Source organism: Protopterus annectens, chromosome 3.part1 (assembly GCF_019279795.1).
Source record: "Protopterus annectens isolate FY-2018-M chromosome 3.part1, PAN1.0, whole genome shotgun sequence".
Taxonomy (NCBI): Eukaryota; Metazoa; Chordata; order Ceratodontiformes; family Protopteridae; genus Protopterus; species Protopterus annectens.
The window spans coordinates 137,737,138-137,750,065 of record NC_056732.1 but is presented as its reverse complement, the minus strand read 5'-3'; the positions used below and the strand labels follow the sequence as shown (position 1 = coordinate 137,750,065).

The 12,928-nt window shown below is 43.0% G+C and overlaps 1 protein-coding gene across 1 annotated transcript in view; it reads right to left on the bottom strand.

Moving 5' to 3' along the window:
* STT3B (STT3 oligosaccharyltransferase complex catalytic subunit B) overlaps positions 1-12,928 on the bottom strand; it is a gene marked incomplete in the record, with an annotated part of 781,351 nt that overhangs the window by 494,156 nt on the left and 274,267 nt on the right. Inside the window, 1 exon segment of the mRNA XM_044066668.1 lies at positions 2,597-2,696. Within this exon segment, the coding sequence (XP_043922603.1) occupies positions 2,597-2,696 (100 nt within the window).

The window sequence follows — 12,928 nt, the reverse complement described above, 5'->3', positions numbered from 1 at the left end:
AGTGCAGAGTTATCAAGGGGGGCATCTAACAGTTTAGACTGAAATTCCAGTGGTAAAGGCTGTAGTTTCAGCCATGAACAGCGCAGAAGGACTGAACTAGTAAGCTGCAGACTAACAAGAAGTCTCCACAGCATCGTAACTACACTTACTGGAGTGTCTGGTTACTTGGGAAGCTGTGGAAAGGAAGGTAGTAATTTGAGCCTTTGCTGGGGAATCAGGCAAGACAAGCAGAAGAGAAGATGCCTTAGCTAAGTTATGAAAGACCAACCGTGCCATGTGTGCCTGGTAATTTAAAGCACTAATGGTAAGGGTGGAAGAAATAAATTTTCTTTCCCTGTCTATCCATAAATCTGCTATCTTTATCCGAGGGGAAAAGAGTGGAAGATGGTAACTGTCTAGAAGATCTGTCTGCAGAAACTGCTACAACAGCAGATTCTGCTGGTGGCTTTCTCAACAGCAACAGAGACTGAGAGGGGACTTTATAAAACCTGTCCAGTCTTTTGGATGCTGGGGGCTGGGACTCAGTACTCTTGGAAGCTGCTTGAAAAGCATCCAGAACTGCTGGGAGCACAGGGGGAACAGCAGAAGGAGATTACTGTTCCATCGGCAAAAGTTCAAAAGATCTTCTTTTATTATCAGAGACTACAGAAACATCCCATTGGAAGTGCTGGCTCACAAGATTAATAGTGTCCCCAAAAGAGAAGTCTTCATCAGGGGAGTCTGGACTCAAAGAATCTTCCTCTTGGATGGCAAAAACCTTAGGGGATTCAGTTTGAGAGTAGGATAGGGACTCAGAGGAGGAGGTATCTTCTTCAGAATCTTCCAGACACTGGGCTGAAAGTGGTGGTTGGGGCAACTGGGGTTGAAAGGCTTGAAAATCCTTAAATAAGTTCTGTGAAAAGGCTTCCCACTCAGAAGTGCTGGGGCTGTAGTATGTTTAAGTTTCTGCTTTCTTTTAAGAGAAACAGGCACTTTAGAAGGCCATAGGGCCAACGTCGGGGTAGTTGGAAGGGAAGCAGCAGGTCTATCCGAATCAGGGAGCCATGGTTCCCTCTCGCCATCAGGGTCTGATGGCTCACAAACCTCAGAGGACGTACCATGGATTTCCTACGATCCGGCGTCCAATAAGGTTTCTGGCTCAGAGGGTAAATCAGAGATCCGAAGAGTCCCCGGTCTCTCACTCTCCTCGAGAGACTTGACAGATTCCTGAGGTGCAGATACAGTTTCAGGCCTAGTTCCTGGCAGCTCATCGGACAAACTGCAGCGCCCTCCATACCAAAGGCCAGACGTTGGAGCCTTTGGCTTTCTAGGTAGATTTTTAAGGAAGCTAATCGACTTCTTAAGGTCTTAGGAACAAACGATTGACAGCACATGCCTTGTAATAGTGTTCCTCGCCTAAACAAAATACACACTGATCATGAGTGTCCTTGTGTGGAATCAGTCTTCCACAAGCACACTTGCCCTTCCTAAAAGTCATGAAAAGCTGGAATACAGTTAAACCTCACAATAAATAAGAAAGGTAACTTATCCGTTGGTGGACAATCGAACATTAGCAAACAAGCAAAAACACCTCTAGCTGGCGATCGGACATCTGATGATTACTGCGGCAGGAAAGTTCTGAGTTGGGTACATGCAGACATCACATTTATAGCAGACGTTTATGGCACACAATCAACGTCACACGTACCCCCTTCCAAAGACTTTGGTATACTGGCAGGATGTTTGGCTGGATGTACAGTGCTGCATGCAGCCACCTCCTCTACAGTAAAGAATACTGCAACATGACAATAGGACATCAACACTTCCCCCCTACAAACACACAGCAAAAGGCACTTAAAACACTTTGCCAGCCCCAAAAAGTAACAGTTTTGTCTGCAGAAAAAATAGTTTTCAAAATGTTTAACCTGACATGAAAAAAAAAGCATTCCCGTTAACTCTCATAACAGCACTTAAAAACATACACATACATCGAGCTTAAAAATAACTTTCTTAAACAGAAAGTACAATTAAGTAACAATTACTATACAGTGCAAGGTATTTTTCCAAATGGGTACTTATTTGCCCAGCAAAGAATCACCACAAGCAGATCATCAAGCCTCGAAAGCACGCAGATGAGCCTACTACTCTTTGGTGGCAAAAAAGCTCTAAAGGGTTTGGCACCCAAAACTATCTTTTTAGTCAGCTCAACTCAGCTGACTGACAGTGTGTGCATGAAAGGTGCCCTGATGCTTTGGAAGATGGACAGCTGCAATATCCTTGGCAGGATATAGCCAGAGCTACTGCAGCAGTGATCAGTGTGATGAACATAATACGGTTACTTCTAACATCATATTTGCTTTAGCCAAATTTTTATAAGCAACTCAGAAGTTCAGGGAAAAGTTCAAAGCAAAATCTATGCATTGGTTTTAAATCACAAACGTATTTTCTATTTCACAGGTTATATCTTGAAATGACAGAAATTTTCCATTTGTGCCACAAATCTACCTGGTTACCTAATGTACACCACAAATGCAGGTACTGTAAACTCTATTTGCATCATAATTAATAGCAAACAAGGAAGAATATATGAAGATATTCAACAACTCATATTTCTCACCTATGTAGACTCTCCTGCTGAACCTCTGCATAAGCAGTAAAACAAACACGTGCAACGGGATAAGATTGATGATAAATACGTAACCACCCCATGCTGATACCTGGCAAAGAGGGAGAGAAACAAAATTAAAACATATGTTTTTTATGACCCACACATAAGTTAATATTGACACATTTTTATTTTTGTGCTACTTATACTTGCTGTAACTGTTAAAGTCTATGAACATCATAGCTGACAAAGGTCCACAAGAGTTGACTGCATTACCCAATGACCCAAATAGATATGTTTGACGTGTTCAGCTTAGTTTTATTTTTACTGTGCAGCTGCACCTTTTGCGTGATTAAAAACACAAATTTTTAAGCCTTAACATTTAATCTTCATTGCAGTGCACACACACCAGAAATTATATAAATTCATAAGTATTAGAACAATATTTCTAGATTTTCCGAGTTTCTCAGTATGATCATATTAGAATATAAAATAAATTTATGGCAGGTAGATATTAACATGTTCACTTTTTAATACAACACTTCATTTTTAAACTGATCACAGTAGCACTTAAGATGCTACACACTTTTTAACCTTTTTTTTCACCAGTGATTTATAGCCTTAGCCCCAAAGACCAATTTATTCCTTCTTGGAAGATATCCGAAAACCTTCTAGAGGTTTTGTGACAAGTGGTGCCTTCTGCTCCATGGAAAAATAACCCTTTAGTCCGCTACATGGCAAGATTACTGCTCTTCCCTTCACAACGCTGAGAGTTGGAGGGGGGGGGGGTACAAGGATCATGTTCAGCTGAAGGCAAGGATTTTATAAAGGGGATGGGGAAAGCCTAAAAGGGATGACAGGCACACCACCATGCCTAATGATATATCCAAATTAAGCCCCCACCCCCCCAATATCTAACCTACAAATAGCTGCCTGCTGTGTCTGGTAGAACACTCTTGTCTCCATTATGAAAATGCAAGCAGAACTTTTAAGCTCATCCCAGGGCAGGCAAGATGAAGAGAACTGCTTACTCCTACCATTCCTGCTGCCTTAGCAACTACTCAAACTCTGGTTGCCTGGGTCACAGTCACTGCTCCATTTCTCTGCCACACAGCCAGGTATTTAACAATATCAAATGGAATGACAGGTCAGGTTGGCTGCTAAAGAGAAAACATACTATCCCATCCATAACCCCACCCCCATTTTCGCACAGGGGTTGGGGTGTCACCAAGACTGAATCTACAGCCCATGTTCATACCACCTACATAGTAAATATGTATACAAGTGGAAGCTTCGGAATTTCATTTAACAATGAACACCTGAAAAAGGCTGTAAAAACTGCCACTACCTTAGCTAAATGAGCTTTGGGTTTACCTTGGGTGGTTGAGAGAGATGCAGATGCAAGCAATGCAATCTGAACGCCATCTGGAAAGAGCAACTTTGTATACCTTTTTTGCCTAGTTTGTAAGCTGCAAAGGAAATAGGTGTGAATCTTTCAAATTACGCATTCGGCGAAGGTAGAAATAGACTTGTCTACACATGTCCAAGGTACGAAGAAAGTGCTTTCCTTTTATTAGAAATAGGAAAAATACTGGCAAATGCAACAGTTGTATCATGGTCAATTCAAAAGCTATTTTAGGAAGAAAGGATGGGTTAAGTATGGGCAGACACTCTTTCCTTGTGGAACAAAAAATACAAAGGGCAGCTGGAGAAAGTGCCTGAAGCTTAGAAAATCTCCTAGCAGAAATGACTGCTTCCAAAACTAGCAGTTGCCAAGAAAGGAACATCAATGAGGTACAGGAAAGCTGGTTCAAATGGCTTTGTCAATGCTTCCAGAATAAAACTTAAATCCCAAAAGGGAACAGGTTCATTGGAGGCCTAAGTAAATTAAAAAAGGCCCCTTTAAGAAGGCCATACAAAGCTTATGGAAGGACAGGTAATGGGATGTCCCATGTAAACAGACAGTTCTACAGCAAGAGTGTAGCTAGCTAGAACCAGAATCAAATATATGACACAAAAAAAAAAAACAAAAAAAAACAACGAAGGATGCTTGGAATCAGGGCAGAGAGGGGATTAAAATTCTGAGAGGTCTGTATAAAAAACACTTCACTGCCCAAGGTAAAGTTTATTTGTAGATTCTGACAGGCCGTTAGGATCCTGATCACCTCAGAAGTGAGCTATGTCACCGGCAATTACCTTAACTGGAGAAACCAAGTGGTTAGCTTTACACTGCGGACATCCGGATGAGGCTTCCAGTACAGTGTGAAAGACAACCCTGCACTGGATCTGAAATCCAGGGAGGCTCCTGGAGATGAGACCTGAGGAGGGGAAATTTGTCTAGGGCAGAAGGGGGCTCTGGAGAGAACAGAAGGCTTGCACCAGATTGCTTTCTGTAAAAGCATGGGGATCAGGGGTAAAGGAATTAAGAAAACTGGTAAGCCATTGCTGGGTAAAGAGCATACCTCGATGACTGGACCTATGGTAGGATTATGGCAAAGTACCTTCTGCAAAAGGCACTGTACAGGGAGGCAAAAAAGTCAAAGCAAGGAAAGCTCAGGGATTTGAATATCTTCTTTCCTTCTGCCAGACTGAAGAACCACTCCAATCAAAAAGGATCTGCTTAGGTAGACTGCAAACCACTGTACAGACCTAAGTAATAATTCACAGGAAGTAAACCTTAATACCTGGATGTCATGAAATGACAACTTAGGCTTTGGATAGGTTTAGAAATACAGCGTCCACAGATTTGCATCCTCAAGCCTGCTTTGGAGAAAAGTTAAGAAAAGGGCATATTTAGCACCACTGTCCTGGTGACATCTGTGCTGGGAGGGTGAGACAATGTTATACCTTATAAGATGTTGCAAGCTGGCTCATCTATTAGTCAACAAGTACTTAATGAACAAGTTTTCAAACTCAATTTTAACTCTGATTTGAAACTGGGTGGGTCTTATCACAGAAAATAAAGGCTACTGCAATTTGTGTGTGGACCAGCAGTGGTTCAGTGTCAGTCATTTCACTTTTGCCACAGTACATTTAAGGGACTGGGACTGCAGGAGTACTTGTCCAACACAGAGTTGATCTCAGTCAAGATGGGATTTGACAAAACACAGGTGAAGGTACAGATGTGTAAAGTAGATGCCCTTCTCATTGCTGCAGTATTTCTTACTCTTGTGATATCCTGCAGACGACCGTCTAACATCCTGCCAATATACCAAAGCCTTTACACCTTCCAGGCATTGTACATCAGACATGTGTCCTACATGCAAGGCATAAGGTACATAAGTTGAGGATTAGGCAGCAATACATCACTGAAGTGTCCAAGGAAAACCAGAGCAACCCTAAAGAAAAACAATATGCCCATCCATGAAGGGAATCAAAAGGAGAAAAGGATGGAATAGGAAAAACCCTTAGCCAGCAGTGGGCAACAGAAAATTAGAGGCGGGAGTGAGGGACCAAATACTGCAACAATGAGAAGTAGGACATCTACTATTATTGTAAAATATTACATGTCTGTACTATTTTTTCTCATTACCGCTGCACTATTACTTACTCTTGGGAGAATAGAAAAAATATTGGAAAGTAATGGAGGAGAAAGACAGGAAAGAGCACTCCACAAACCCATGAAGGGCAGCCCTGGCAAATCCTGACCTGGCCCTAGAAATGACATTCAACTACAGAAGGCCAAGTACCGGTTTCCAAGATGGATTTAGTATCTAGACCCTTGAAAAGGCAACTGCCCTTGTTGAATGAGCATAAACAGAAGAGGAAAGCTGTTTGCCATGAAAAAAAGAGTACAGTTGTGTACACTTACCATAAATGAAGATGTTAGAGTGTATTCACTGTTGCAGTCATTACATTTGGGTAATCTGCTGGCAGGTTGCCCTCAGCCTGAATTCCAAAGTCTTGGATCCTGCGTAGGTTGCTGTCTTCTCTTCCATGACGTCAGGTTGTCAGGGGTATAAAACTTGCAGCCGACGCCATTTTCTTTACTTTTTCTTGCCCCCGATGTCAGGTGCCCCCAAAAAGGTATATATATATATATATATATATATATATATATATATAAAAATACATGCATCAATATAAACTTTACCTTCATCTACAAGCAAATACACCACATAGGTTGTAGAAGATAGTGAAGGAAAGAAACTTCAGAACGACAGGGGGATGGGCGGGAGGGTAACCTGAACTGCAACAGTGAATACACTCGAACATCTACATTTATGGTAAGTGTACACAACTGTACTATGTTCTTCGTGTTACACTGTTGCAGTCATTACATTTGGGTAGAATCCCAAAGCTATGGTTGGGAGGCTGGAGCTAAACAGCATTAGGTGTGGCTATAAGGCACTGCAGTGGCAAAGCCTGGACTTAGAGCAGAGAGGCAAGTGGTAATGCTTTGTAAAGGTGTGAACAGAATTCCAAGTAGCAGCCTCTAGAATGTCTTTGGTTGGTACTCCTCTGAGAAAGGCTGCAGAAGTAGCTGCAGCTTTGGTGGAATGAGACCTAATGCCCTTGGGCACAGGTTTACCATGGTGTAAGTAGCAGAAACGGATGCAGTGGCTTTTTCACTTTGAAATTGTCTGCTTTGAAATAGCCTTTCCTTCTGATCCTGCAGCATATGACACTAGTAATTGCTCAGCTTTTCTTTGAGCTTTAGTCCTGCTCAAGTAGAATCTTAGCTGTCTGTGAACGTCCAAGGAATACAGAATTCTGTCCCCTTTGTTCTGCAGATTTGGATAAAAAGTTGGCAGATGAATTGTTTAAGAGCCACACTGGAAACCACCTTAGGCATAAAAGTAGGATTTGTCCTCAGAGACACCCTGTCCGGGTAAAATATGATAAAAGCCTCCACAGCCATGAGGGCCTGTAACTCTGAAACTCTTCTTGCTGAAGTAATTGCTAGTAGCAGAGCTGTCTTCCATGATAAGAACTTTATATCAGCGGTAGCAGGTGGTTCAAATAGAGGCAGGGTGAGTTTTTCCAACACATGCAGGTAATGGTGATCTTCTAGAGGGCCTTAAATTTTTGTCTCCTCTAAGATACTGCTTTAGTAAAGGATGAGAAAAGATTGGTGGCTCTGTGTTGTAATGAGCCAAAATGGCAGAGGCATGGATTTTGATTGATGAGAAAGACAGGCCTTTGTCAAGCATCTCAGTTAAGTATTGTAATATCTGAGGAATATTTGGTTCTGATGCATCAGTTCCTTGTGCTTGATTCCAAGCACAGAATCTCTTCCATTTGACAGCATAAGATTTTCTAGTACTAGGCCTTCTGGCTTCCAAAATGACATCCATCACAGCTTTACTGAGAGGTGTTGTTTGTATGATTACCTGATTAGCCATGCTGCCAGGTTTAGAGTCTATAGTTGATTGTGCAGGATCCGATTGTTTTGCTGGGACAGTAGTTGTGGTGTTTGAGGCAAGGTCCAAGCTGGGTATTGAAACAAGTTCCTTAGGATTGGGTACCAGTATTGGCGGGGCCAGTCCGGGGCAATTAATATAATCTTTGGCTTCTTGTCTGACTTTTAGGAGGACTTGGGTAGAAGAGGCAGAGAAGGAAAGGTGTAAACTGATAGGTTTTTCCAACTGAAGGATAGGGCGTCCACTTTCCATGCTTGTCTGTGATAAGTCCTTGTGCAGAATCTTTTCAGTTAATTTTGAGGAGAGGCAAATAGATCCATGTATGGGCTCCCCCATTTCTCTGTTATCATGCTGAAGACTTGTGGATTTAGTTTCCACGCATGAGGATCCATAAGGTTTCTGCTTAAATCGCCTGCCAGAGTGTTTTGTTTTCCTAGCAGGAATTGAGCGTGAAGATGTATTTGGTAGGTCAAAGCTGTGTCCCACAGTGCCATGGCTAATCTGCAAAGGGGGTATGAGTGTGTGCCCCCTTGCTTGCTTATATACCACATGACTGTGGTGTTGTCCATCTTTATCAGTAGATGTCCTGGATGAAGCAAGTCCTTGAAGGCTGATTTTGAACAGCTAGCATCTCTTTCTGGTTGATATGTAGATGCATTTGTTTTGGTGCCCATATGCCCTGAATGCATCTTCCTGCCATGTGGGCCCCCTAGGCATAATCTAATGCGTCTGTTAAGGTTTGGCTGGCAGGGGGTAGAGTGAAGGACCATCCCATGTTTTGGTGACAGGCCTTTGCCCACCATAGGAACTCCTGTTGCAGGCAGGGAATGCCAGGAATCATTGTTTCCAGGCTGTGTGAATGTTGACTCCCTAAACTTTTTAGGTACCACTGAAGTTTCCTCATATGCAGTATTGCATAAGGAATTAGTAGGATGCAGGGTGCCATGAAGCCCAGAGCCTGTAGAATTCATCTTGCAGAAGACTGGGTTTTTGTTGCTATCAGTTTGAAGTAAGCAGTCAGTTGCCTTTGTTTGTCTGGCGTAAGGTAAGCCATCTGGGCAGCTGTATACAAACTTGCACCCATGAATGTTATCTTTTGAGAGGGTGCCAGTTGTGATTTCTTTTTGTTTATAGTGTACCCTAGGCATGTTAGAAGCCTTTTCACAAACACCAGGCGTCGAAGAAGAGTGTCCCTGTTCTCTGCTTGAATGAGACAGTCGTCCAAGTAAGGATATATTTGTATATTTCTTTGTCTGCAAAATGCAATTACTGGTGCCAGGCACTTTGTAAAGACCCTGGGTGCAGTAGATAAGCCAAAGAGCAATGCAGAGAATTGGTAATGCATTAAGCCAGCCTTAAATCTGAGGTATCTTCTGCACGGTTGTCTTATTGGAACATGCAGGTATGCCTCTTAGGTCTAATGTCACCAGCCAAGCATTCTTGCCCAACACGGGCAGAAGCTGCTGCAAAGTCAGCATTTTGAATTTTGGAATGTCCAAGTATGTGTTCAAAATTGATAAATCCAGTACTGGCTGCCAGGCCTTGCCCTGGGTACCAAGAACAGTCTTGGGTAAAAACCTTGTCCTTTTTCCTGTTCTGGTACTGGTTGAATGGCCCCCATATCCATGAGGGACGTAACCTGTTTCTGTGCCTTTGACCATTGATTTTTGGGCAGATCTGGCCAACCGTCTGCCATTGGCAGTGTGTGAAAATGGAATCTGTATCCCTGTGATACTATGTTTAGTACCCACTTGTCCTGGGTTATTAACGGCTAATTTTGAGCAAAAAGTGCTAATTTTCCCCCTAAGGGTGCTGTCAAAAGATAAGTGCTTGGTATAGGCAGAGGGAAGTCATTGGGACTGTTTTCTGTAGGTTTGCGCTTTATCTCCCCCTGATTTGGAGGTAGATGTGCTTTGACCTGTATGAATCTTGCACCTGGTATCTGGAACCCTTTGGGCGTCTGGATTTGCCCCTTTGAGCTCTGTCTGACACAGGAAAGGACCAATTTTTTGTAGGCCAGTGTCTACTGAATCTTGATGAAGTCTTTAACAGTTTGCATAGACTTAGCTTTGTCTTCCATTTTCTTTAAAACCTCCTCTGCCTTAATACCAAACAAAGAATCATGCTGTAAAGGTGCATCTAGCAATTTAGCTTTAACATAAGAGGCTAATTTTGTTCCTTTAACCAGGCATGCCTCCTAATCACAGATCCAGTAACTGCGGCCCTGCAGGAGGCCTCTAAGGAATCAAAACCACATTGTAAAGTATGCTTTCCAACTTGTTCAGCTACATGCAATAATTCCTGCAATTCTTTATTTTCTGCACAGTCTGAAATCAACATAATTTTCTGTTTCAGCAATCCCATAACATGTTGCTGGTAGCATGTGAAATTAACAGTTTAAGGCCCTGACTGCCAAGGCTGCAGATGTATAAACCTTTTTCCTCATCTGTCTAGTGCCCTTGAATCTCCGTCAGAGGGGGTAGAGTTTTTTGCTGTTGAGGCCTCAACTCCCTTTGGACCCTGTGAAATAGTTTCAAGGTCAGCATCAGGGTTTGTAAATAAAAATTTGTGCGAGTCAGGGACCCTGTAATATCGGTCAGGCTTGCTGGGAGCCGTAGGTAAGGGGTCAGGGGTCAAGCTAGACTCCGAAAACACATCATCCACAATGTCTAAAACAGGGGGAATGGCTAAAGGCTTGTGCTGAGGGAGAAGGAAATCCCTGAGCCTCTTTTTTCATTCTGAGAAGTCTTGACTCTCCCAGTGAAAATGCTCCCTCAAAGTATGCAAGGTTTCTCCAAATGAATAATCCTCTAGAGGAGATGCAGATGGAATAGACTCCTCAGCATCAGAATCCTCATAGGGAGGTATAGATAATTCCTGATCAGAAGAGGAATCAGAAGAAATAGAAACCTGATCTGAAGATTCATAATCAGTGCCTTGCCTAGACCTCATATCTGGAGGGGGATGGGTACCCCTGATCAAGGTAATAAGGTCTTCAGCCATTTTGATCATCTGTTTTTTAGGCATAGAGGCCTGTGCACGTGGCTCAGGCATAGTTTTTTTACTTTTTGAAGTTGTCTTTGCCTTAGGTTTTGCAGCGGTCATCGGTTTGATATATAAATGTTGAGGGTCTGAATACACCCTCAGAAGCCGGTGCCTGCTCAGCGGCTCTGGACCCATCCAAGGGAGACACAAACGAGGGTCCAATACCTTGAGTATCTTGTGGCATGCCGGACACCACATGGGTGTCGGTAGAGGCTTGCTACTCGAAGGTAGCAGGTATCAGGGGCGGCGAAAGCACCTCACTGATTACAGGCAAACTGGCGACTAGCTTAGGAGAAGCTTTGTTGTCGGTTTTGGATCTCGACTGCCTTTTTCTGTCCTTTTCTTTGTGTTTATGTACTCCGGTACACAGATTGCTATCAGACGACATTTCTGGGTAGATAAATCTGTTTCCAAAATATTTTGATGCAAAAATATACAGACGCTTAATAGTGCGTTGGTTAAATCTAGCACAAAATTGACAGCCAGGCACGTTGTGATCAGGGCCTAGGCAGGGAATACAGTATAAATGGAAATCCTTATGAGGTATTTGCTTCCCACAAGTAATAAAATTAACATTTTCTGACATCGGTAAAAAGCAAGAAAAAAGTCTCCCCAATGGGGTACTTGGCTTTAGTGAAGACTTCGGTTCTGAAACTCAAACTCTAATATTTCAGTAGTCAGCTGACCGGCACTTGCGAAATGCTTCTGCTTCGGGCACTGCGCAGCAAAAAAGACTGAAGAAAATGGTGTCGGCTGCATGTTTTATACCCCTGACGATCTGACGTCATGGAAGAGAAGACAGCAACTGACGCAGGACCCAAGACTTTGGAATTCAGGCCAACTGAGGGCAACCTGCCAGCAGATTACCCAAATGTAATGACTGCAACAGTGAAACACGAAGAACATCACCCTCAGAAGCCGGTGCCTGCACAGCGGCTCCGAACTCATCTAAGATGGAGACATCCGCGGGTTCCATAATTGAAGTATCTCGTGGCATACCGGACTCCGAATGGGTCTCAGTAGAGGCCTGCGAATCAGAAGTATCGGGTATCAGGGGCTGCGAAAGCGGCTCAATGAGTACCGGCAAACTGGCGACTGGCTTAGGAGAAGCTTCGTCAGTTTTGGACCTCGACGGTCTGTCTCTGTCTTTGCGTTTTTTAGGTATTCCGGTAGTTGGATTGCTAACCTACGACATTTCTGGATAATTAAATCCTGAGCCAAAATATTTAGAAGCAAAAATATACAGACGTTTAACTGTGCGTTGATTAAATTTAGCACAAAACTGACAGCAAGGCACATTGTGGTCATGGCCTAGGCAAGGAATACAGTACAAATGAAAATCCTTATGAGGTATTTGTTTCCCACAAGTAATGCAATTATTAACTTACTGACATCGGTAAGGGGCAAGAAAAAGTTTCCCCAACAGGGTACTTAGCATTTAGTTGAAGACTTCGGTTCTGAAACTCGAAAATGAAAATTTCAGAAGTCGGCCGACCGGCACTTGCGAACTGCTTCTGCTTCGGGCACCGCGCGGCAAGAAAGACTGATGTAATGGCATCGGCTGCATGTTTTATACCCCTGACCAACTGACATCATGGAAGAAGGGACAGCAAACGACGCAGAACACAAGACTTTGTTAATCAGGCCGACTGAGGGCAACCTGCCAGCAGATTACCCAAATGTAATGACTGCAGCAGTGAAACACGAAGAACATCAAAAAGGGACGGCCTTAGAAATCCAGGAGGAGAATGTTTGCTTAGACAATGCCAAACCAAATTTGTCATGAAAGAAGTTATGTACTCACCATAACGTTCCATCTGCATTATCAATTTTTTCTTTCTCCTCACATATGGGTTTGGATCGGACTCGGCCGTTACTAGGCTTGTGGCAACAAAAAAGCTCTTTGATACCCCCCCCCCTTACCCACAATGAATCA